The 21,011-nt window shown below is 46.7% G+C and overlaps 1 protein-coding gene across 2 annotated transcripts; it reads right to left on the minus strand.

The window, feature by feature from the left end:
* Window positions 1-5,809: 5,809 nt before the first annotated feature.
* Window positions 5,810-18,493, minus strand: SERPINA11 (serpin family A member 11). Of its 2 annotated transcripts, none has more exons than XM_043921972.1 (5): window positions 18,373-18,493; window positions 14,111-14,860; window positions 11,967-12,240; window positions 8,873-9,020; window positions 5,810-6,155 (listed from the first exon to the last, which is right to left on the minus strand). In XM_043921972.1, exons 2-5 carry the CDS (start codon window positions 14,781-14,783, stop codon window positions 5,952-5,954), a joined length of 1,299 nt encoding a protein of 432 aa, XP_043777907.1. In that variant the 5' UTR covers window positions 14,784-14,860; window positions 18,373-18,493; the 3' UTR covers window positions 5,810-5,951. The 2 variants fall into 2 exon arrangements, with proteins under 2 accessions (XP_043777907.1, XP_043777908.1); XM_043921973.1 differs by having other exon boundaries at window positions 14,111-14,756; window positions 18,373-18,489.
* Window positions 18,494-21,011: the final 2,518 nt, after the last annotated feature.

Here is a 21,011-nt window from a genome sequence, read left to right on the forward strand (position 1 = left end):
ATTAAAAAAAAAATTAACACACAAAAATCCCTTGCATTCCTATATACTAACAATGAAAAAACAGAAAGAGAAATTAAGGAAACAATACCATTCATCATTGCAACAAAAAGAATAAAATACTTAGGAATATATCTACCTAAAGAAACAAAAGACCTATACATAGAAAACTATAAAACACTGATGAAAGAAATCAAAGAGGACACAAACAGATGGAGAAACATACCGTGTTCATGGATTGGAAGAATCAATATTGTCAAAATGGCTATTCTACCCAAAGCAATCTATAGATTCAATGCAATCCCTATCAAGCTACCAACAGTATTTTTCACAGAACTAGACCAAAGAATTTCACAATTTGTATGGAAATACAAAAAACCTCTAATAGCCAAAGTAATCTTGAGAAAGAAGAATGGAACTGGAGGAATCAACCTGCCTGACTTCAGACTCTACTACAAAGCCACAGTCATCAAGACAGTGTGGTACTGGCACAAAGACAGAAATATAGATCAATGGAACAGAATAGAAAGCCCAGAGATAAATCCACGAACTTATGGACACCTTATCTTTGACAAAGGAGGCAAGGATACACAATGGAAAAAAGACAACCTCTTTAACAAGTGGTGCTGGGAAAGCTGGTCAACCACTTGTAAAAGAATGAAACTGGAACACTTTCTAACACCATACACAAAAATAAACTCAAAATGGATTAAAGATCTAAATGTCAGACCAGAAACTATAAAACTCCTAGAGGAGAACATAGGCAAAACACTCTCCGACATAAATCACAGCAAGATCCTCTATGACCCACCTCCCAGAATATTGGAAATAAAAGCAAAACTAAACAAATGGGACCTAATGAAACTTAAAAGCTTTTGCACTACAAAAGAAACTATAAGTAAGGTGAAAAGACAGCCGTCAGATTGGGAGAAAATAATAGCAAATGAAGAAACAGACAAAGGATTAATCTCAAAAATATACAAGCAACTCTTGAAGCTCAATTCCAGAAAAATAAATGACCCAATCAAAAAATGGGCCAAAGAACTAAACAGACATTTCTCCAAAGAAGACATACAGATGGCTAACAAACACATGAAAAGATGCTCAACATCACTCATTATCAGAGAAATGCAAATCAAAACCACAATGAGGTACCATTACACGCCAGTCAGAATGGCTGCTATCCAAAAGTCTACAAGCAATAAATGCTGGAGAGGGTGTGGAGAAAAGGGAACCCTCTTACACTGTTGGTGGGAATGCAAACTAGTACAGCCACTATGGAAAACAGTGTGGAGATTCCTTAAAAAACTGGAAATAGAACTGCCATATGACCCAGCAATACCACTTCTGGGCATACACACTGAGGAAACCAGATCTGAAAGAGACACGTGCACCCCAATGTTCATCGCAGCACTGTTTATAATAGCCAGGACATGGAAGCAACCTAGATGCCCATCAGCAGATGAATGGATAAAGAAGCTGTGGTACATATACACCATGGAATATTACTCAGCCGTTAAAAAGAATTCATTTGAACCAGTTCTAATGAGATGGATGAAACTGGAGCCCATTATACAGAGTGAAGTAAGCCAGAAAGATAAAGAACGTTACAGCATACTAACACATATATATGGAATTTAGAAAGATGGTAACGACAACCTTATATGCAAAACAGAAAAAGAGACACAGAAGTACAGAACAGACTATTGAACTCTGTGGGAGAAGGTGAGGGTGGGATGTTGTGAAAGAACAGCATGTATATTATCTATGGTGAAACAGGTCACCAGCCCAGGTGGGATGCATGAGACAAGTGCTCGAACCTGGTGCACTGGGAAGACCCAGAGGAATCGGGTGGAGAGGGAGGGGGGAGGGGGGATCGGGATGGGGAATACGTGTAAATCTATTGCTGATTCATGTCAATGTATGACAAAACCCACTGAAAAAATAAATAAATAAATTTAAAAAAAAAAAAAAAGAGTCTGCTCCTATACCACAGTTCAAAAGCATCAATTCTTTGGTGCTCAGCTTTCTTCCCCGTCCGACTCTCACATCCATACATGACCACTGGGAAAACCATAGCCTTGACTAGACTGACCTTTGTTGACAAAGTAATGTCTCTGGTTTTTAATATGCTGTCTAGGTTGGTCATAACTTTCCTTCCAAGGAGTAAGTGTCTTTTAATTTCATGGCTGCAGTCAGCATCTGCAGTGATTTTTGGAGCCTAAAAAAAATAAAGTCTGACACTGTTTCCACTGTTTCCACATTTATTTCCCATGAAGTGATGGGACCAGATGCCCTAATCTCAGCAGTGAAATAAATATAAGTAAGTATTTATTTATTTTTGACTGTGCTGGGTCTTCACTGCTGCATGAGCTTTCCTCTAGCTGCCCTGAGCCGGGGTTACTCTTCACTGCGGTGTGTGGGTTTCTCATTGTGGGGGCTCCTCTTGTTGCGGAGCACAGGCTCTAGAGTGCATGGGCTTCAAAACCTGAGGCACGTGGGCTCGGTAGTTGCAGCTCCCGGAGTCTAGAGCACAGACTCAGTAGTTACGGCGAACGGGCTTAGTTGCTCCATGGCAAGTGGGGTCTTCCTGGATCAGCGGTCAAACCCGTGTCTCCTGCATTGGCAGGCGGATTCTCTACCACTGAGCCACCAGGGAAGCCCTGTACCTTGGGTTTTGTGTTTTCCATTGTGCCGAAGAGGCTGAGGCACAGACAGATCATGCGTCGTGTCCAAGGTTGTCCGGCCAGTGGGAGGTAGCAAGAATTCACTTGCACCACATCCTTCATCAGGCTGTTTCCTTCTCACCTCTGAGTCTTTGCCTCAAAATTTCACCAGGTGGCACACCTCTCCCTCACAGCGTTACATTAGTAAACGTGTTTCACCGCTTCCTTTGTGTCAGTCTCTCAAAGGCTCTCAGCAGATGAAAGGGCGCATCTCTGTCCTCCAGGCATGCTTCTGGGTCTTTCCTGTAACGCCTCCCCCAAAGGCTCCTGCTCTCGGGGCTGCCCCCTCCTTCCCTTCTTCAGCCTAAGGGGTCAGGTCCTTGCAGTATTGGAGCCAAGGAGGTGTGTTTGGGTGACTTTCGAGTTGTTCTCCTGGCAGGTAAAAGTGAAGTGAAGTCGTTCAGTCATGTCCGACTGTTTGCAACCCCATGGACTGTAGGCTCCTCCATCCATGGGATTTTTCCAGGCAAGAGCACTGGAGTGGGTTGCCATTTCCTTGCCAGGGGATCTTCCTGACCCAGGGATCGAACCCGGGTCTCCCACATTGTAGGCAGACACTTTACCGTCTGAGCCACGAGAGAAGTCCAGACGGAGTGCCCTAGAGGTGAAGCATATGGGCTCCGGAGCTGGACAGCCTGGTTCAACTCCAGGTTCTGCCATGGGCTAGCAAACCATGCCTCAGTTTCCCCACATGGAAGAGGGAGGCAGAGCAGAACTACTGCTCATGATTTCAGGGGGGCAGCTACTAAATTTGTTAATATCTGTCAACTCTATAATGCTGTTTAATCCACAGTATTGAATGCACAGTGGGCGCTGGACACAGAGAGGGAGACTTGAAAGGTTGGTCAACGGTTCTGTGATCACCATGCCTAGGCTGGAGCAGATATTTCTAGACCCCTGGCCGCCTTGGTCTCAATTCAGAGCCCCTTGCCCAGTAGAGAGGATTGGATCCCACTTGTTGTAGTTTCCCTTGGTAGGAAAGATAAAAGCGAGCACACAACATGTTCTGCTGAAATTCAGCTTCATCCCTGGGTGCTCTGCTCAGTCGCCATCAAGGGTCACCTGCATCAGAGGTACACTTTCCTGGGCGCGTTCTCACCCACAGAGAACTCATCCTCACTGCTGTCTCTCTCTAGGGCAGCGGTCCTCAGCCTTTTTGGTACCAGGGACTGGTTTCGTGGAAGATAAAGTCTCGTGGTGCCCGGGATGGTTTCAAGCACATTACATTTATTGTGCACTTTGTTTCTAGGATATTGTTGGTTCCACCTCAGATCAGAAGGCGTTAGATCCTGGAGGTTGAACCCTCTGCTCTACTGCTTATTTTATTTACCTGTTTCATTTCCGCCACTAGAATGCAAGCCCCATGAGTGCAGGGCTTATTGTCTTTTTTTCACTGCCCTATTCTAACAGTGCCTAGCAGTGCCCGGCACTTAGCACATAGTAGGTGTTCAGTAAATCAGTGTTGAGGTAGAACACGTGTTTGTCTCCAAAGCGGTGCGTGTAGCCTGTGTGATGGCCACCTACCTGCACACTTTAATTTTTTAACTTAAAAAAATTTTTTTTTCTTTATTTCTGCAAGGGCCAATTTCAGTGTTGAAGAGGATTTTGGCAGCTCTTCAAGCTTTTGAAGGTTAACTTTTATTCAGTTTTTAGTTCAAAGCAACAGAGAGGTTTTGTGCTTGGCAGGTTGCCAGGACATGAGGCGGGCCTCCTGGTATCCCTTCCTTTCTAATAAGAGAGGTATGGTCCACATAGGCAGGCAGGGCAGGGGGAGAGGGGTGCAGAGGGCCCAAGGGGGCTGGTTGGACATGGGGTCATGTGTGCTGGTGGCCTGGCTGAGGCAGGAGGTGGGATGGGCCAGGACAGGGCATGAGGTGGGATTAGACTTAGTGCAACGCCTTTTGTGGCTGACCCCCCACGCTGGCTTCACCACACCTGGTCTCATCCACACCCACCTGTCAGGATTCTCCAACCACTGCTTCGTCCACACCCACATCTGCTTACGCGGTGGTACAGTCACTCCCCACTGTGGACAAAAGAGAGTCCACATCGTTTACCCTGGCAACCAAAGCCTCTAACATTTAATTCTGTATCCCTCTCTAGCATGACTCTCCCTGTGATCCAACACAAGCCTCCTATTGCTATGAAGCTCGTCTTCTCCTCTTTTTTCAGAACATACATTTTCTCTGGTGGTCTCTGCCCATAACATATCTCCTCCATCCTCTCCCAGACTGTCTTACCCTCTTTCTCTTTATTTCAGGCTTCCCTGGCTTTCAAGATCCAATTCAAGTCTTACCTCCTTGGGATGAGGGTGGGGGAGTTCTACCACTTGCTTTTGTTGGTACAACTTCTTCCTAGACATGTACCATCCACAGTCACCCTCTAGGCACCGACTTCATTGTGGGGATGTACTGTCACATGCATGGTACATACATGGAGCTGTGTTGGCATTTCTGAGTTTCCCCACTACTTCCAGACAGATGCCTCTATAAGACTGGAGGGGCACGCTTGTGGGAGTGGGCCTGCTGACCCCCAAAAGGATACATCATTGCTTAGATGCAAATTCATCCCACTGATCAAGATTGCACCATAAGCGCACTGTCTCCCCGGGCCATATTGATTTTTCCACTTTCTTTGATCTGGAGTTGTCCTTGGACACTTGACCTCTGTTCCTGAATTTTATTTCATTGGCCCATCCTTGCACCCACTTCTTTTCATAGAACATAGCTTACAGCTCCTGCCCTGCTTCAACCTCCTCTCAAGGTGAACTAACTTCTCACATCCAGGCAATGATATTTCAGGTTGACATCACTTTGCTATATAGCCAAGATGGGTCACCAAGCGGTGAGAAATTCACTTACTCCTCCTAATGTCTTTTGTGCCTTTTCCTAGGACTTCTGCCCAAAGGACACTCAGGAAGGGTCAGCAGTGGTGGCAGCAGCAGTGGACAACTCCAGGGAGGCCATTCTGTTCTCATCGCCAACTTTCTAGCCACAGCTGACTCCAGATTGGAGGAGACAGTAGAGTGAATGACTGACCCCTGCTGTGGGTGCTCAACCCCCTCCTGTAAGCATCACTCCTCACTGTTCACAAAACCCAGGGTCAACTTTATTAGCATCTTTGCACACTGATTCACTGGTCCTCACAGCGGCCCTGAGATGCAGGCTGGTGCTGGCTCTCCTGTTTTTAAAAAAAGGGGACGAGACACCCCCTGGCCTCCCACAATGGTCACCCAGCAGCTGGGTTGACAACTTTTCCCAGGAAGAGTGGGCTCTCGGTGGTCACCTCCCAAAGGAGCAGGAGGAAAGGCCGGTTGAAACGGGCGTGTGGGGCCGACGTCGCTTTCAGAGACCGAGGCTGGGAGAGAAGGCCGGAGGCCACGCCTGCCTCGGTTCCCCGCTCACTCACGTCCACTGTCGCCTTGTGTGACACCTAGAAGGAGAGCAGGGGGCAGAGACAGCATGAGGTCAGGGTGCTTCATGGGGTCCGAGGCCACCTTCTGCGGCAGAGGGAGATGGAGGCGGGGTTACCCCACTCAGGCCCTGCCCTCCCAGGAAGTAGCTCCAGCCTTTATTTCATTTCCTTCTTTCACAGGTTTCTCTACCTCCATCGTCTCCTCGGTTGTCACCCTGGCCATGTTGTTTGCTCTTTGAAGGAGAAACAGATAGGCCTGAACGGGGTTGAGGGCTTCACGAGCATGCATATTTGCTCAGGCATGTCCGACCCCAAGAACTGTAGCCTGCCAGGATCTTCTGTCCATGGGATTCTCCAGGCAAGGGTATTGGAGTGGGTTGCCATTTCCTTCTCCAGGGGATCTTCCTGATCCAGGGATGGAACCCATGTATCCTGCATCTTCTGCATTGGCAGGTGGATTCTTTACCACTGCGCCACCTGGGAAGCCTGCTCAAGCATGCACCAGTCTGTAAAAACCCAACAGCGACTTTTAGGAGCATTTCCCAAGTACTCGGGTGTACCCGAGGCACAGGCTGGGGAGTCATTTTCTGCTATGAGCTGTGCTTGTTCTAAGTCTCAGTTTTCTCATAAAATGGCTTGCTCCGCCTAAGTCAATGGTTTCCAAAATGAGCTCAGCAAAACCAGGTTGTCTGATGTGCCGAGCCCTCTACCGGCCTCCATGGAAAGAATTCTACTCTTCACTGTTGACAATAGCTAGGACATGGAAGCAACCTAGATGTCCATCGGCAGATGAATGGATAAGGGAGTTGTGGTACATATACACCATGGAATATTACTCAGCTATAAAAAAGAACACATTTGTGTCAGTTCTAATGAGGTGGATGAAACTGGATCCCATTATATAAAGTAAGTCAGAAAGAGAAGCACCAATACAATATATTAACACATATATATGGAATTTAGAAAGATAGTAAAGATGTAAAGAAACCTTTTGGACTATGTGGGAGAAGGTGAGGGTGGGATGATTTGAAAGAATAGCTTTGAAGCATGTATATTACCATATGTAACACAGATGACCAGTGCAAGTTCGATGCATGAAGCAGGGTGCTCAGAGTTGGTGCTCTGGGATAACCCAGAGGGATGAGAAGGGGAGGGAGGCGGGTAGGGGTTTCAGGATGGGGGGACATATGTGCACCCATGGCTGAGTCATGTCGATGTATGGTGAAAACCACCACAATATTGTAAAATAACTAGCCTCCAATTAAAATAAACTAATTAATTAAAAAAAAATTCTGCTCTTTTAAAACCTTGTACCTGCATGCTAAGTCACGTCAGACTCTTTGCAACCCTATGGGCTGTAGCCCACCAGGCTCCTCTGTCCATGGGATTGTTCAGGAAACAATATTGGAGTTTGTTGTCATTTTCTCCTCCAGGGGATCTTCCCGACCCAGGAACTGAACTCGCATCTCTTATGTCTCCTGCATTGGCAAGCAGGTTCTTTACCACTAGTGCCACCTGGGAAGCCCTTTAAAGACTCATTTTCACACAACTCCTTAGGAAGGTTTCTGAGGCTTTAAATTTAATTAAATTGAAAATATTGGCTTTAACAGTCTCTTTCATTTCTAAAAAGATCTGTAAAGAGATAAATCTAACAATGAAGGTTACCATAAAATAAATCCTTTAAAAGGTTAAATTATTCCTTTTTCCTCTTGTTTGTTCTCTCCATGGTGGGCAGGTGTACACACACACACACACACACACACACACACACACTCAAAACCCTGTCCCTATTCCCTAGTTTCATGTTCCAAATCTCAGCTGCTCTTTCCGAAATTGAAGACAGTATACTTTCTTTATGAGATTCCTAGCCAAGACTAAACTGATAATGACTCTACCTTAGGAAGGTAATGGAAGAACAGAAGGGTCCTTTTGGTCTTCCCTCTTATGGAAAATTGCATTCTTCTTCTCAAACTCTCCCTTCCTGTAGGCTGCCATCAGCCCCCGCCCATGCCTGTGGCCTGCAGTGCCTCCTGCAACAGAACATGAGCCCACCCCACTGATGGCTGTCTTAACTGTGGGGTCGTCTTAGTCAATGACAGATGAGTGGCCTTGACAGAGGCCATGAGTGAGGAGAAGTGTTAAGAGACATTGCATATTTTCTCTGTTTTTTCCCCCACTGCAATGAGAATGGCATGTCCCACATAGAAGCCTACATTCTTTTAACCTGCATTCTAGAATGAAGAAGACATGGCAAGTAGATTTGTAGCAAGATGTAGTGATACACCTCTGATACGTCACATGGACAGGTAATAAACCTGTTATAAGAAGACACTGAAATTTGGGGATTGTTTGTTACTACAGCAAAGCTGATGGATACACTTCCTGTTCATGCCCACTACTCTCTACAGTTCTAACAAAGGCAGACAGAATCTCACTGCCTGCCTTTGGAGGAAGTTTAAAGGATAAAAAGAAGGCTGGTCCCACCCCTGGGGAAATTCTGGCTCCATGGATGGGCGTCTACTCTATTCAAGACTCTGTTCTTTCTTTGAAAAACAGAAGTCTAGAAGAAAAGGGAGTAAAAAGGGAGCTGCCAGTGAAAAGAAGCCTTCAAGACTGTGATATTGAGGAACCAGAAACGAAAAAAAGGAGCACCTGACTTTCAAGTGAACCTTATGTCAAAGAGAAAATACCTTCCCTCTCCCAGCCAACACGCACATCCATACACACCACCTTACCCTGGAGATCGTTCTGTTGAGCTGCCCGGTAATTCCTGAGTAGTCAGCTTCTGAGTTGAATAAGCTGGTGATACCAATATGGGGAAGTATCTCTTCCAGGTTATATGTTCCAGAAATGGAAAACTTCGGCAGGTGCAAATCCAGCAGGCTGGGGAGAGAATCAGATGGAGGAGAGCCACTATCTCATTATACATGCTGCTCGTGCCCTGTGTGTGGGCAGCCTGAGCTTTGGGAGGGAGATGTGCTCCCCAGGGTGGGGGAACCAGGCTTCTCATGATACCACCTACTATGCCAGAACATCCCACCATCCAGAACTCCCTTTTCTTCAGACCACACAGAGTATCTTGTCTGGATCTAAGAAGACTCCTGGCACAGCTAGAGGTCTTCATCTTCATCACATTTCTGGAGGACTTTCTAGGTGCTGAACATTGGGTTAGGTTTCCAGGGCTTTGCTGATTGAAGTCACATAGTAACCGTGGAAAGTAAATGCTTTAACATTGCCCCACTTCCATATCTGATTCATTAGCAAGTTCTGTTGGCTCAGTTTCTGAACTATATCCTAAACCCATCTATTGGCAAACCCCTAATAAAGCTACACCATCTCTCATCTATCTGAACTTCAGGGGCTGTTGAAGATCTGATGAGAGACCTTGCATGTAAAGTGACGTCATGAATCCAGAGTAACTCTCTCTCCTGTTACTGCCATGCCTTCGCCATCAGATTGTCTTATTCCTAGTGTTATATTCACAAGTTTCCTTTGACCCAGAGAATTCTGTCCCTTTCTTCCTGGGATTATTCATCTCTGAAATTACTGTTTGACAGTTGTCATGACACCTGCAAGCTTGGTTTAGTTAAAGCCAGCTTGGAAACTTGTGCCTCGAATAAATTCAAATTAGAGATGCCAATTCAGATTATTTTTTACTGGTTTAACTCCTAGGCCAACATGACGTTACAGATGTCTAACTGAAGTGGGAGGTAGTGGGAAGTCAGGGGTTGAACAGTGATAAAAAAGAAACAATGTGGAGGACAGAAAGCAATAGAGTATGGCAGAAATTACCTTGGCCAATTTTTGAGCCAACCAGACACAATTTTTACAGGCAGCATTTGGAGGGCAGGTCCCGCCACGGAGCAGGGTTTGAGTACAGCCTAGCTGAGTGTGGCTTTTAGAGAGCCCAACATAAGAGTAGGTGTTCAATCAATGTAAGTAAAAAATGGAGTTATCAGACAACACAATTCCCGTGGGCAGACTAGCCTTCCTCATAGCTGGATAAAGGGAAACCTGGAAGTTTGAATTTTCCATGTCTGGAAGCCCATTCAAACGCTATCATGATATTGTAACTCTCTGGCACAACAAATGGTATCGGGGAACCACTGAGGTTTAGATAAATAACCGAGGTTGGTTTTGATTTTTGAAGGTCAAAGTGGAAGGTCAAAACAGACCCTTCTTAGGAAAAAAAAAAATCTACTGGTCTAGAAGATTCTATGGTACTTCCTTCTCTTATGGGGGAAAGGGCAGGTTCATCCCAAGAGAGCTTGAGAATATGGAGCTGGAATCAAACTGACCAGAGCTGTGTAGATTCACAAACAACAGGAATAATACTTTAAATTCTGGCCTCTGTCCTTGACCTGTATCTCTTTTATTTGGTACTTGAATCTCTACCCAAACACAAAACACCATTTCTCTATCCTTGGTACCTGTGTCATTGGGGTGCTGAGAGAAGGCTCCCGTGGGGATGAGGGTGACTGATACCTATCAAGTAGTGATGGTGGATTTAAGAGGTTTAGTCTATACCTCACCCCTTTGAAGCCAGTGAATGTTCTGACCAATAGAATATGGCAGAAATGACATTGGCTAACTTCTGAGCCCAGGCCTTAAAAGAGCGGGAGCCTTCACTTCCTGCCTTTCAGAATGCTCCCTCTTGGATTCTTGAGCTGTCATATAACAATACCAACTGTGCCGAGCTGCTGTGCAGAAGCCCAGGTTAGCCTCATGGAGATGCTGCCTGGAGAGAGAGAGAGATGCCTGCTAAGCTCTTAGCTCAGCCAGCCATCCAGCCCAGGCTCTAGACATCCAAGTGGAAGAGACTTCAGTGCTCCACTTCGGGCCACTATCTGACTCCATCCACGAGAGACCCAAGTGAGAACCGCCCAGCTGAACCCAGTCCACCTGCAGAATCAAGAGAGATACTAGATGGCTGTTTTTCAAGTTAGTCTATTGGGGGTGGATTGTTATGCAGCAAGAGGTAATTAGAACTTGAGGCCAGATTTTATCCAGAGTACCCCATAAAGGAAGAAACATCTCAAGAATGGGTTAGCTGGAGTATGCAGTCTAGGGAAACCAGAAAAGGCTAAAACCACTATGAGAAAAACCACAAGCCAAAAAGCAAGTGAGATAGAAGGGGTTAGGTAGAGTTCCCCCAAACTGGCAATCAGCATTTTTATTTTTACAATGTTCTTCTTGGTATTTAGCTTCTTTAAGGAATGTTTTAACTAAAAAAGAGGCACTCTGAAAAAATACCCACTGTTCTGTGAATCATAATTATTCTTAATATTGGATAATTGTCGTTGATCTGATTTGTTACGTACACTTAGTTGTCTTCTCATAGTAAATTATTATCCGGAGAAAAAGACAAGAAGAAAAGCAGAAAGATGTCCAGGAAGGGGTAAACATGATTAATACCTGGTGAGCCCTTCTCCTGCACCAAGTACCACTCTCATATTCTATACGTATTAACTTGATTAATCCTCCAAGCAACCCAGTGTGGTGGTTATAATGGCCCCATTTTACGTTTGAGAAAACTTGAGACCCGCATCCTGGAGAAGGGCATGACAACCCACTCTAGTATTCTTGCCCGGAGAATTCCATGGACAGAGGAGCCTGGTGGGCTACAGTCCACGGGGTCACAAAGAGTCTGACATGACTGAGCGACTAAGAACTGAGACCCACATAGCAAGAATTGCCCAAGATCACATAGTTGGTTAACTGGCAGTGCAGAGAGCCAAGCTAGGGTTTAGGATCTTGCAACTGGAGTTGATCAAGACCTGCTGGTTTGTCATACAAAGTCAGCCAGAGTCCGTCCGCTCTGGCACTTACCTGGGGAGGAGCAATTTATCCCATTTCTTCAGAGTCTCTGGCTGCAGAGCGGCCTCCACCTGTGCCATCTTCCCCGGGTCAGGGAGGATCAGCAGGGCCTGAGCATTTCCGCTGTATTCCAGCCGCAGGACAGTGCAGGCCACCTCCTGGTCATAGAGGAACCTGTGCATTTCCTTCTGGTGCATCATGGGGACGCGGAGAGAAGTCCTCCCATCCACAAAGAAGCTCTCTTGCTTCCGGGTCTGGTAACGATCGAAAGGATGCTTCCACTTGGCTTAGGACACAAAACCCACAAAACCATGAGAAGACATTCTAAGAGGGCTAGCCTGGGCAGACATACACTCAGCCAGCCAGGCTGGTTAGAGATGCAGAATCTCTCACAGTCCTGGCCACGTGTGCAATACTTTCTTTCTTTCTACTTACCATCTCTACCCACAATCATCTCCTGACTTGACCTCCTGAAAACACTGGTCTTGGTGATGGGGGAGGGGGCTGGCTCATCCTGTTCCTCATGCCCACCCCCAATCCACAACCAAGTATTGCTGATTCTGTCTCCAAAGTCACCATTTTATTTGAGGCCACCATCTGACTTTGAGCCATTTCAGGAACCTCCTGACTTGTCTTTGTTCTACCCTTATTCTCCTCCATATCATTTCCCAGATTGTAGCCAGACTAAACGTGCACCAGTCTAATTAAATTTGCTTCTTTCTTGAAAATGCAATAGTAACTCTTTTCCTTGGATCTTTGCACACAGTATATTTCAAGCTGAACCCTCTTCCATTCATTTTTCCCATAGCCTCTTTGCCTGAGTAAGTCTAACTCACCCTGTGTGTCTCAGCTTAGATGCCTTCTCTTCCAGGAAGGCTTCCCTCACTCTTTGAATCTGGAAAGTTATATCTTCCAAGAACTCCAGGACAACCATATCTACCCAGAATACTATCACTTTCCCACTGAGTTGTAGTTGTGTTTTTACTTACAACTCACATGGGACTGTGGGCTACACAAGAATGAGAAAACTCTGCCTTATTCATATTGTTATTGTGTAGTCGCCAAGTCGTGTCCAACTTTTTGTAACCCTATGGACTGTAACCCATTAGGCTCCTCTGTGGATGGGATTTCCCAGGCAAGAATATTGGAGTGGCTTACCATTTCCTTCTCCAGGGAATCTTCTCAACCCAGGGATTGAAACTTTGTCTCCAGCAGATTTCCCCAAAAGGTAATCAAAGTCCCTGTGATATAGTTAGTACTTAATGTATGCTTTTGAATGAATGAATGACATTCCTAGAGGCCTTAAACATAAAGCCAAAGTTTACCTTGAAAATCATTCATTCAGCAAATGTCCTTAACCTGAACACATCCTTAAACCTGTGTCAGACTCAGGAGAACCAATCATGATTTAGACTCAGACCCTAATGGTGTGAACCCAAGGATGTGAGGAATACACACCAACCCTAGGATACTGGTTGCCTTTAGGGAGGAATGGAAGGAAGAAAATGGGACCAGGGAAGGATTAAGAAGGAATTGAATGTATTTGCAATATTGCTTTTAAAAAAACCTGCAGTGAATGGCAAAATGTTAGTATGTGTTAATTCTTGGTACATGGTGGTTTTTATGTCATTCTCTACAAATTTCTGTAGGTTTGAAATAGGCAATGACATAAAACATAAACTATTTCCCTAACAGTGAATTATTAAGAGAAAAGCAAGATTAGCTGTAAATTGTATTAAAAAATCAGAGTAAAAGTAGAACAGAAAAAACATGGCAAAAGAAATCAAATATTGGTAAATTAAGAAGTAGTGATATAAGATCAAGGCTTCTCTGGTGGCTCAGTGGTTAAGAGATCACCTGCCAATGCAGGAGACGCAGGTTCGATCCCTGGGTTGGGAAGATCCACTGGAGATGGAAATGGCAACCTATTCCAGTATTCTTGCCTGGGATATCCCAAGGACAGAGGAGCCTGGAGGGCTACAGCTCATAGTGTGGCAAGAATCAGACATGACTTAGTGACTAAACAACAATAAAAACAAATAAGACCAGTATTTAAATACAGTAGAGGTAACTTCCAGAAGATACAGACATAGACTTTTAGATAGGTGCCTTTTAGGGGCAGGGTTGGAGATGGAGGAGCTTTAGCCAGCCGTCACCTTTAAAGAACATATAATTCAAGAGAACCATAAGCGTGTCTTGGGTGAACTCCTCCAGGCAGTCCACGACCTGCCCGTACGTTTGCCTTCTCACGTAGTCATTAATCTGCTTCCTAGTTGCATCAGAGTTTGTGAAGTTGGCAGAAAAGGCAAAAACTCCATACAGCTCCCTGATGTTGTCCAAAGTGTGCTGCTGCGGCTTCAGCTGCATGTCCAGGAACAGAGAGTTGCCGAGTTTCAATTCCAGTTTGGGGCTGGGTAGGTCAAGCGTGTGGATGAGGCTCTGGAAGCCCCGGTGGATGTCGGCTTCTGGGGTCTCGGTGAGATTGAAGCCAAGGCCCTCCAGGATCTGAGTCCGGGTATCAGCTTGTGCTCCCAGAGAGAGCAGGGCCAGGGTGCTGGAGAGGCTCACTGGGGAGAAGAAGATGTTTCCTGGGGTTTCTGCTGCCAGCTGCTTGTACAGACGCAAAGCGAAGCTGGTAAGGGTGGGTGTGATTTTCTGGTAGGCGGGGAGGGTCTCTGAGAGCTGACCATGGGGGGCTTCAGGCACCCTCGGGCTCTTTTCTCCATGGGCAGGAAAGGGCTGACAGTGGACAGAGACCAGGATCCCAGCTCCCAGCAGCCACAGCCATGCTGGCCCCATCCTCTGAAAACAAGATGGGGAACACATCATCCTTCTTCATAAACAGCCTCGTGTTTACACAGTACACCACATCCAGGCTGGATCCCACAGAGATGCCAAGTGGGGCCCTGCAGAGGGTGAGGAGGGGGTGAGCAAGCTGACTCCAGACACTTTCCCCCAGGTCACAGCAGGAGCCCCTTCTCAGCTTTATATATCGATTCATCTATAAGATTTTGTTGCTTTTTCTGAACGATTAACCCCCTACCCCCAAAATAAACTCCAACATCTTCCATGGTCTTTTCCCCTTGCCTTCCTCCTCCCTGCCTCCCTTCCTTCTTCCTTCCTTCCATTCCTTCCTTTTTCTTTCTACTATCTAGTCATTCTTTCAACAATTTGTTAACTTTCAAAGACTGGAGAGACCCTCAATAGTATGGGACAAAAGTCAGGGCACTATGACAGGAGTGATGCTGGCCTCCCCTGCACTTGGGTGTGGCCTTTAACTAGCGTCTTGCCTACCGGAGGGGGTAAGACGCTGCATGGACCTCCTGGCCAGGCTCTCCCAGAAGGAGACATGCCCTCTGCTCTTCTGGTCTCTGTGAGCTGGAGTGTGGATGTGACCGATCGACCTCAGAGACCTTATGGGTGAGGGCAGCCCATGAGGGGTGGCAAAGCCATGGGATGAATGGAGCCTGGGGGTGGAGGGAGAGGAGAGAGATTTACTCTATCTCTGTTATCTCCAGTAGCTCTTGTCACTTGCAGGGGCTGAAACCTGTATCTTAACTGATGGAAAGGTTTAGGAAAGATATCTGCTGAATTGAATCTCCCACCCACAAATTCAAATATTGAAGTCCTAATCCTCAGCATATCAGAACGTGGTCTTGTTGGGAAGTAGAGTCATTGAGTTGTAATTAGTTAACATGAGGTTGTGTGCATTCGGGCTAAGCAGCTTCAGTCATGTCCGACTCTTTGCAACCCTACAGGCTGTAGCCCGCCAGGCTCCTCTGTCCATGGGATTCCCCAGGCAAGAATACTAGAGTGGGTTGCCATGTCCTCCTCCAGGGGAATCTTTCTGACCCAGGGATGGAACCCACGTCTCTTATGTCTCTGAAGCTCTAATATGAGGTTGCATGGGCCCTAATCTATATGACTGATGTCCTTTATAAAGAGGGGAATTGGACACAGGGACACACAGGGAGAAGGTGATGTAAGGATGAAGGCAGAGACCAATCAGGGTGATGATTCTACAAGCCAAGGAGCACCTAAGATTACAGGAGCAGAGAGAGAGGCTTGGAGCCGACTCCCATCTTGGAGCCTCAGGACCCAGCCTTGCCGACAGCTCGATCTTGGATTTCCCATCCTCAGAACTGTGAGAATCCGTTTCTGTTGTGTAAGCCACCCAGTTTGTGGAAGGTTGTTAATACTGCCTAGGACACATATACAATAGCTCCTGTGCTTTAAGGAGCTTGTTAATATGACTCCATCAATATCATCCATAGTATCATGATACCATTAATATCACTCCATTAATATGAAGTGGCCAGAAGAGCCTTCATGCCACCCGTAGAGGGTCAAAGTGCTTCGGGGTGAGGAGTGCAGCGCCAGCTCGGGGTGAAGGTTATCACACATGGGTCCCCACATCGACACAGAGCTTGCACTCGGCCCCCCACACCCACTTGCTGTCCTCCGTAAGGAGTCTCGGCCCCTTGCTCCTTCTAAGACTGACCCTTCTGTTGTTCCATGCCTCAGCGGCCATCCACAGCTCACCACCCCATCCTCGTTTGTCTCTCCTGATGCATTTTATGTCTTAACACTTTACTGACTAGGGGATTTTGCAAAAACCAAATCCTGTGGCTGGTGTTTTGCTATGTAAGTGAATATTGAAATGACTCGGTCAATAACGTTCCAGTAACAAAAGATGTCTCTCTGGTCAGTAAGTTCTTAATCAGCACCTTTAATGCCTTTCACCCAAACCAATGATCTCTGGAACGTTTACATATTTTTGCAGATGGTTTATAGCACCTGGTGCCCTAGGAATCCCTTTAAACCCCCAAGGCCAGTTGTTGGGAGGGAGGAATGTAGCTTCATTATCGATTATGTCGAAACACGTTTGCTGGTCAAAGTACTGCAGGCAGATCCCCAAGGCCACGTCCTAACTCCTCCATTGCAGCTCAGTACATGGCATTACCGACTCAACGGACATGAGTTTGAGTAATCCCCAGGAGTTGGTGATGGACAGGGAGGCCTGGCGTGCTGTGGTCCATGGGGTCGCAAAGAGTCGGACACGACTGAGTGACTGAACTGAACTGAACTAAACAGGCCCACTTAGTAATGATTCTCGTTCATATTGAGAAACGGAACAGCTTAAATATTGGACTGCCCCTGGAGAAAATTAGAAATGCAGCTGTAATAAAACTTTCCAGTTTATTCTTTTTTTTTTTTTTTTTAACTTTTTCCAGTTTATTCTTTTTATCCCAGTGAACTCACCACCACTTTCTACTTATTGCACCCCGAGGACACCCAGACCTGCAGAGTATCTATTTCACAAAGGATTGAACTGTAAGTCAGAGGGCCTGGGTTTGAATCAAGGCTCTGTAGTTAAATCATCGGGTGACACTGTGTTAAGGAAGCTTTCCAAACTGCTGGTTGATATTTGCAAAATGCAAATGACAATGCCTACCTCCTGGGGGTGGGATTGCTTAAGGATCATGAGACGTAATATAATGTAAAGAGCACCTGGCATATAGGAAGCATGCAATGCTAATTTTCACCCCTTTCTACTGAGGCTGGATATAGTCACACCAAAGTTATTCCTTTATTCCTTTCCCCAAAAGATCTCAGAAGAAAATTAAGAAGCCCATGAATTAGGTATAACATCCCTACTTATCATTTCTTTTGTGGTGGAGATGGAGATGTTAACTGTATTGGATCACTAGCTCCCAGCCTGTTCTCAGATGCTGTGGGAGGGATGTGTGCGAAGGCGGGGATGGATCATCTCAAAGCCTGGAGAAGGAGGTGCAGCTGCAGTGCAGAGGGAGAGAGAAAGCTCTGGAAATGCTAGAATAGACGCAAGCCAGGAAGCCCGGTCCACCCCACATGTCAGCAGTGCCCCAGTGGAGGAAAACTGCTTCATATCCTTTCAGGGAATCCTTATGAGAACCTAAGCCCTCGGTAATATTATCCCTGTTGTACCCACGGGGAAACTGAGTCTCGGGGCTGAGACAAACACAAGTGGCAGGAGCATGGGTCAAATTCCAGACCAGGGCCCTGAAGCATCCCTATTTCATATGATAAAATGTCCCATAAAGTTGCTACAACCATGTGATCATTTTGCTTTGGGTTGTATTGCTCTGTTTTCTTGTCTAACTGTGAGAAATACTGGGAGTTTCTCAAAAGAAATTTAAAGGCCAAGTTATTTATAAAAGGTTGTTTAAAACCTGAAGTTCCTGCTTCAAGACTTAGATGCAGTACATCATTGCATTTTTCCTTTAGGGAACTCAGTTCTGCCGTTTATTCTGCCAAAGTGAGAAGGAGGGGCTGGCGGGGGGGGGGGGGGGTTGCAGGGGGAGGGAGAGGAGGGAGGGAGGGAAAGAGAGAGTGCTATCACCCCCACCTTCATTTCAGACACAAGCGTGGTACTCACAGCAAGGTCCCTGGGCTGGGGTACCTGGGTCTTCAGCACTGCCTCGCCTCCTACCCACAGGAAAATAGTGTTTGACGATCACGGCAGCCTAGTTAATATTTGTCAGGTCAATTCCTAGAACCGGCATGAAGACCGGAAGTGACCTTTTTTTTACAGTTTCCGTCCTGCTGGCCTGTCCTGCAGAGTGAGTTGAGATCCTGGACCCGGCTTGGTGAGTGAAGACATTCGCATATGGATGTGACGTCAGGGGGTCGTGATGTGGCAGCTGCTGACCCATCACCAGTGTTTTGTGTGTTCTGGGCCATGTTCTTCATGAATCACTCTGAATAGGAGATGTTAACTAACCTTACTGTGGTGATCATTCCACAATATGTGTAAGTCAAACCATCATGCTGCACACCTTGACCAAATCCTTCATGGACACCCTCTACTAAATGGAACTGAGGCAGGTGGTAGATGCCCCCCTCCTCCAGGGTAAGCAGATGGAGTTTATTCCCTGTGGAATATCCAAGCTCCAAAACTCCAAAAGGTCAATAGCAGGACCATCAGGAGAGGAAGCTGGGCCTTGCCCAGATAAGAGATGAGGGACCACATAAAGTCAAGAAAATCTTCCTGACTGGAAAGCTCCTTGGAGGTTAAAAAGGGAGGGGGCGCCACCCCATAATAAGTGATGCCAGTTACCCATAGGCCTCTCTGATGGAACTCATCTTGACTGAAAGATGCGTGTGTACACATGAGAGGACCCATCTTCCCAACCCAGGAATCAAGCTGGGGTCTCCTGCATTGCAGCCGGATTCTTTATCAACTGAGCTATCAGGGAAGCCCAACAATGGTTCAGAACCAGGCAAACCCAGAAGAAATGCCCTATATAAATGATTAAAACTACCACGAGGGCACCACTCTCTCTCTCTGTCTCTGAGTCTACCCATGTCTGTCTACATGTCTTGTACTCTTTCCCCAAGTAAACACTGTAATTGCTTCAGTACTTTCTGTATTTATGGGAATTCTTTTCTGCAAAGCCAAGGGGCCAGGGTCTTGTCACTGACCACTGGTCTAGTGATTAGGAACTGGCTTTCTCCCTGCAGCAACCTGACCTCAGTCTCTGACCAGGAACCGAAACCCTGCTTCAAGCCATGGCAGGTCGGGGCCACCAAGATCAGAACCAGGCCCTCAACATCCTCTATGATCACCTTCCCTCTCTGCCTCTGCCATGCATCTGCTTGGATATGATCTGTGCCCAAGCATGGGTCTCCTGGCCTTCTTCCATTTGCTTATGCTTCTGACTCCACTTCCTCCACACTTTCTAGAACAATCCACCTCAGGGTTCCTCTCTTGAGTTAGCTGCTTTACTGAACTACTTTTCCAAGGTACTCTTGTGGCCCATTCCCAGGCCTCTCCTTTCCTGTAGCTTGGATTTAAGTGATAATGCAAGTGGCAAGGCCTTTTCTTGGGCATCTTTGTTAAAAGAATGAAAGTTCTAGCCCTGAAACGACTCCTTTGGTAGGGGATGGGGTTCCTTTGGCCTCATATCATCCCCAGAAGAGCATACTTGGGTTGTGTCCTAAATCCCACCACAGAGGGACTTCTCATGTTCTGAGGGGGCCCAGGTCTCTCTTGTCCAGTCCAAGGCTCCTGGGTCTCCTGGTGGCCCCCAGGAGGCTCTGTCTTGGTCATGTCATTGTACGGCTCAGAAGTCAGTGCCCCCTGCCCCACCTTTGTCCACCCGTCTCACTCCTGGCCTTGTGTTTTCAGCACTGAAGCTGGAATTTCTACCAGAAGAGTTTCCTTTCACCATCTGGCCTAGTCTTCTCTGGCTGCTATGCTGAGCTAGCCCATCTAGGCAAGGTCCTGCTGCATGGATAGCACTATTGGGTCAGCCTGTTTGGCCAATGTCTTTGCGCCCTTCACCCCTGGACCTGACTTGTCAAATGTCTGGTTGCCATCAGACTCCATGATTCTATATGTCCAAGGCAGTTCATAGCCAGCCGGGTAATACCCAAGTCCCAGCCACATACACACACATACACACCCACCCTATCCTGTGCATGATTGTCCTCTTTTTCCCACATCACTTTTACTTCCTGTGCGGTAGGGGGCAATAATAACTCTCTCATAGAAGGCTGTTTTAGTTCAGTTGGTAAAGAATCTGTCTGTAATGCAGGAAACCCGGATTCAATCCCTGGCTCAGCACAATCCCCTGGAAAAGGAAATGGCAACCCACTCCAGTAGTCTTGCCTGGAGAATCCCATGGACAGAGGAGCCTGGCGGGCTACAGTCTGTGGGGTTGCAAGAGTCGGACAGGACTTAGCGACTGAACGACAACAACTGCTACTAGAAGGTTGGTATAAAGATGAAAAGAAACCAGATGAGGGACGGAGAAGATGCTGTCAACATATTTGGGATTTTCAGCCTCTCTGGTACCCCCATTTCTCCCTGGAGCTGGGTGAACACACAGAAGCCCCCCCAGGGGTCTGTCCTCTTCCCAGCCTCCTCTCTGCAGTGGGACCTTCCTCTGCCTGGGGCTCTTGGGGGCAGGGGGCAGGGGGAAAGTACGGATGAGGGGCCACGCTCTGACTGCCAGTTGGGCAGGAAGCAAGGCTGTGAGACAGCCCCCAACTGAAACAGCCCTCCCGCACCTG

Source organism: Cervus elaphus, chromosome 13, assembly GCF_910594005.1.
Source record: "Cervus elaphus chromosome 13, mCerEla1.1, whole genome shotgun sequence".
Classification (NCBI taxonomy): Eukaryota; Metazoa; Chordata; class Mammalia; order Artiodactyla; family Cervidae; genus Cervus; species Cervus elaphus.